Source organism: Helicoverpa zea, chromosome 12 (assembly GCF_022581195.2).
Source record: "Helicoverpa zea isolate HzStark_Cry1AcR chromosome 12, ilHelZeax1.1, whole genome shotgun sequence".
Lineage (NCBI taxonomy): Eukaryota > Metazoa > Arthropoda > Insecta > Lepidoptera > Noctuidae > Helicoverpa > Helicoverpa zea.
Window position 1 is genome coordinate 12900924 of NC_061463.1, and position 5372 is coordinate 12906295.

The following is a 5372-nucleotide window of genomic DNA, read 5'->3' on the forward strand; positions in this document are numbered from 1 at the left end:
TCGGATAAAATTGTAAAATTTGTAAAATTATTTAACTACGTTTCTACTGAACCGATTTCGACGTGTGTAGGCTTGTTAGAAAGCTCTCGTCGGTGTCTTTCTATGCCGCTTTAAATTTTTATTAATTTATTTTTCCCTTTAAAACTACCCTAACATAAACATAAAAAAAAAATCGAATTTTAAGCCGGGGCGTGTTATTTAAATTTAATTATTGAAGAAGTCTATTTATTAGGGTTGCAGTGTTTATAACGAGGGTTTTTGAGTAAGAACATCCGAATAATATTTAAAAATTTAACCCCTATGGTTAAGTTAAGACTTGTAACTTTAGGGCTGATTTCTACCCTGTTCCAGGGTGTTTATGTCAATTTTTTCGACGTGGGGGTTGGTTTTTCGCCAAGCCCTTTACAATGGTATATTTGAAAATGAGAATTTTTTGTTATTTTGGAAGTCGATTTTCGATTCGCGATCTCGTAGATAACCTTGTTTTGCGGTTGATGCCGCTTGTAAACAAAATTATCAAAAAGTCTAGCGACTCGAAAAACACTCCAAAAATTTCAAACTAAAAACTAGCTTATAGCTTAGAGTCTTAACTATCTTAAAATCTAATTTGCGTCTGCGCGCAACCACGTCTTCACCCTCTTCTGAGGGGTGTTCTCCGTGCCACCCTCCCGCAACAACCGCAAAGTGGTTTGTTTTTATTTAAAAATAAGTTAAAGTAAATTTTGGTGTTATAGTCCGAAAAAGGGCTAACTGAACTACAATTTTGAAATAAGTTTTTTGAATTTGATTAATAGGGGGGGGTTTTAATTTCGAAAGTAAAGATTTTGGAAAATATACTGTAATTTAAAATTTCAATTTTGACTTAACTACCGGGCCGAAAAATCTGAAAATTTGGGAAATTAAAGTTAAGGTAGTCTCTAATATAATAGTAGTGTAAAATTGGGGGGTCGTCGATCTTATTTTGCGGGAAAATGGCACTGAAAATAGTACTAAATTTTTCGACCTTTGAGGGGCTGTAGCTCCGTCCAGGGTGGTCCGATGGTCTTGATCCGGGTGCCAGGAGACTCGCCTTTCAAAGACGCGTCTTTTGATATAAGACACGCCTTTCCAGCTGTGCTGGAAGTAAAACCATGTGGCACGTGGTAGATGTTTTTCCGGGATTACGTCGGCGATTTTTCACCGGAAAAATCCCGGATGGTGTCCAGTGGACGGGGCTCGTCAAGCCGGTTGTTTTGACCCCAAAAAAGTGGGGGGTCGTCGATCTGGTTTCCGCAGCGTTTCACAAAAACACCAAAAATCACGGTTTTTCGAGCACAACTTTCACGCACTTTCTCCGATTTCCGGGCGGTTTTCACTATTGTGTTCTCCTCACTGAGACGCGTACGTGGATATACAACACTTGTATATTTACGCGAAAAAACCTATTTTCCCGATTTTTAGCAACGGAGCGTGGAAAAAACGTGGCGCTCGCGGTGGTGGCTGCCAGCAGACTCGGTTAGGTTAGGTTAGGTTAGGTTAGGTTAGGTTAGGTTAGGTTAGGTTAGGTTAGGTTAGGTTAGGTTAGGTTAGGTTAGGTTAGGTTAGGTTAGGTTAGGTTAGGTTAGGTTAGGTTAGGTTAGGTTAGGTTAGGTTAGGTTAGGTTAGGTTAGGTTAGGTTAGGTTAGGTTAGGTTAGGTTAGGTTAGGTTAGGTTAGGTTAGGTTAGGTTAGGTTAGGTTAGGTTAGGTTAGGTTAGGTTAGGTTAGGTTAGGTTAGGTTAGGTTAGGTTAGGTTAGGTTAGGTTAGGTTAGGTTAGGTTAGGTTAGGTTAGGTTAGGTTAGGTTAGGTTAGGTTAGGTTAGGTTAGGTTAGGTTAGGTTAGGTTAGGTTAGGTTAGGTTAGGTTAGGTTAGGTTAGGTTAGGTTAGGTTAGGTTAGGTTAGGTTAGGTTAGGTTAGGTTAGGTTAGGTTTTTTTTTTTTTTTTTTTTTTTTTTTTTTTTTTTTTTTTTTTTTTTTTTTTTTTTTTTTACTGCTTTTCCCCGTTCATGGGAACAACGGGACCTTATTAGTCTAGTGGTACTTTCATACTAGTTCTCGCATTTATGCCTCTCGCACTTTCAAGCCGCATCCGTTACACAAGCATACATCATCTTTTAGTCTTGGCCGGGTGGGATTCCCGCTAATAGCCTATGAATATCTACAGGGACATAGCTATTAGGTTTTTTATTTTATTTCAATAAAGTTGCACAGTTTTATTTATTTCACATACGGTATTTCTTTATCCTTAAATCTAGCAAAATAAACATAGCAAGGGAGTAACAGAAAGTATAGGTTTTGCCCACACCGTCTATCACCCGCCAACCATGTTACAATGTTCTAAACAATATTTTCCAATGCATTCTAATTTTGTTAACAATTTTAATTAAATATAATTTTGGTTTTTAAGTATCTATTTCATTATGAGCCTTACAGCTTTTTGTTACAATTTAATATTTAAAAGACATTTAATTACATGACATGAAACAATCATGTGTAAATCACGCTAACATTTCACTTAGTCAATGACAGTATCATTCATGTCTAAGACAATTCGAAATATAAACATTGGCAGGTGCACAACATTTACTTTTGTAATGTTTTATATTTTATTGACATTAAAACCAATAACAATAATCAACCCTTATAGTTTTTACATATAATTTGTAGATACCTAACCATTACAATAGAAAATATTAACTATTAATTTAGTGTATTTTTGATTTAACTAGGAGCTTTTGACATTTTTATCTGACTACACTTATTGCTAGATAACTTATATCTATTATAATTACAAATTGTTTACTTACTAGTTGCTATCTTATTTAAACCTAATTGTGCCAAAGTTGTGGACTTATTGTTTTATACATTGAGTACTTACTTCTCACATTGGTATTCTATTTTGTTTACGGTTACAATATCTAATTAAACTGAGACATCTTATCTTATCAGTTTCTTATTAGTAATTAATTAACAACAATTTGTTTCAGACATTTGGATGGACATTTGGTGTTATGACACTTATTGTATTTTTAGTGAAAGCCAGTTGTTGTTACTGAAGGTTTATACATGTAGGTACTTGATGACCCTATGTGTAAATCATATCGGTTATACTGAAAATCCTGAGTTATCTATTATCTGGCTAATTCTAATGATATGTAGGTAGGTACATGAGTATTACTTATAACTACTGGCAATCTGTGAGTTCCATTTCTTAAATATGTACTATTTAAATTAATTTATATTTAATCTATTTGGCTGTGTTTGTGCATTTTGGTAACTTTAGTTAGGTAAGTTAGTTTTAGTTTACCTACTTAAATCACTTATTTTCAATCTAGTTCTTTTGTACTTCTAGACAACTTTTAGTAATAATATATATATACTTATTTTATATATATTTATTGACTTTTCTTATGCTTTTACTAATTTGGGTGTGGTTGTAGGTCTGTTTGTGTGCGTGTTGTGTGAATGTTTGTGTTTGCGATATACAGTATATATATTTACTATATATTTGTTATATCGTTTTTTGTTTGTGTTGTAGTGTGTCGTATGTATGTGTTTGTGTATTATCGTGTATGTTGTGCAGCAGCCAGTGAGTGGCGAGTCACACATAAGCCGTTGTCTGTCGGGCCAGGTAATCCCATTTTCGGCGGACGGGGCACTCAGCGCTGAAGGCATTGTGGTCGGTCCTCTGTAACTTCGAGTGCGAGCAGTTGCAGCACTGCGGTTCGTTCCCTGCGATGTAGTCTGCGCATTTCTCGCGCAGATGCGGGCCGCCGCAGTGACTGCACCTGTCCGCACCTTCCGTGCAAAATTTCCGGCCGTGCCCGAATGCCAAGCACCTCGTGCATTGGATGAGCGGAGACTGGTCCTCCACTCTGATCCTTTGCAGGTCAAGGTAGAGGGCTCCAGCCTCCACCATCCTCCGCCAGACAATAGGTTTTGCCTGGACTACAATGTGTGCCGTTTTTGGATTTCTAGTTCTTTTTTTGTACTTGATTGTTATGTCTGTGTCCTCTTGTGATAAGTCTGTGAAGATTTCTGTATTCTGTACATGTATGGCTTTTATAAGCTCATCGTCATCACTGTCAATGAATACATCCTTTAAGATGACGAGCGGGTTTTTATTCCTCATGTTTGAAACTATCAAGCCCTCGCCTCGGCTTTCGATTCTTTGCTTAACTTTTTCTAATTCCGTTTCGGTGTCGCATCCAAGGATAATGGTTTGATTCTTCGCTTTCCGCACCTTATTTATCTTGAGCCCAGTTTCCCTGGCATCGACCGCCCTCTTCACTCGCTCGAGCACCTCGTCGGCAGTCTCCTGGTTGCCTTCGAGTGTGACCGCCATGGAGTGAAGGGCCGGCCGATGCCCGGGTCTAGCTGCTGTAACGCTGGCGTACGACCTATTGGGGGTTTCGCATGGTTGCTTATCTTTTGCGACCTCAAGTATGGTTTCTTTGGCGGCCGCGACATCACCGGCAATACCGTCGAGCTTCTCGTCGAGGGTTATCTGAGTGCGGCTCACCACCATGACGCCTTGCGTCGTCTGGTTGATGGCCGCCTTAGCCTCGTCGATTTTGTCGACGATCTTGTCGATGATGTCGGACCCGCCATCGTCGCGTAGCTCTGTTTGCCTGTCGAAGCACCAAACCATTTTTTCTTCTAGATTATTCAGCCGTGTTTGCAGCTGTGCTTCCACCTCCTCCAGCTTTTCAAGCATGTGACTATCCTTTCCGGCCGGCCTGGCTAAAGCTGGTGTTCGTTCTTTAGTTTCCAGGCCGGTCACTCGCTTGCTAAGCTCGAAAAGGATACGCAGACATTTGTCTGACCTCTCCTCCAGGAAGGTCTTAATGTCCTTCTTCATTTGAGGGTACTCTTTGACTTTTGAGGGAATATCCTCAAAAGTCTTCATCACTTCCTGAAGGAGCTCGTCATTAGTCTTTGCCCCGTAATCCTGTTTTTTATAAATGGCCATGTTGTCCAGCGACCTCCTGCTTCGGTCTGGTCTGCGGATGAAGGTTAATGCAGCGTCCTGCGCTGGAGCGGATGAGGATGAAGGGGTGCTAGCGGAGGTGGCCGGCTTAGGGTGACCGCCGGTGGTTGTCGGTGTGCGATACATTTTGTATTTCGTTTATTTTTGTGTAACGCTTATGTGTTATGTGCGGTTTATGTATATGGTATGTGTGTGTTTGTGTATATGTGCAGTAGGTCTAGCGAGAAGAGCGGGGAACGTTGTCAGTCTGACCCTGTATAGGGGGGTCAGAGTCAGTATAAGTGAGCCAGCTGTAAAGTGCAAGTCAATTTTGTCCAAATAAATGTAGCTATCAGTTATAGCTAAAGTCTGTCTGTGGACTGTTTA

The 5372-nt window shown here is 39.7% G+C and overlaps 1 protein-coding gene across 1 annotated transcript; it reads right to left on the reverse strand.

Moving 5' to 3' along the window:
* Nucleotides 1–2062: 2062 nt before the first annotated feature.
* LOC124635365 lies at nt 2063–5132 on the reverse strand. Its single transcript, XM_047171244.1, has one exon. It carries the CDS (start codon nt 5130–5132, stop codon nt 3618–3620), a length of 1515 nt encoding a protein of 504 aa, XP_047027200.1. The 3' UTR covers nt 2063–3617.
* Nucleotides 5133–5372: the final 240 nt, after the last annotated feature.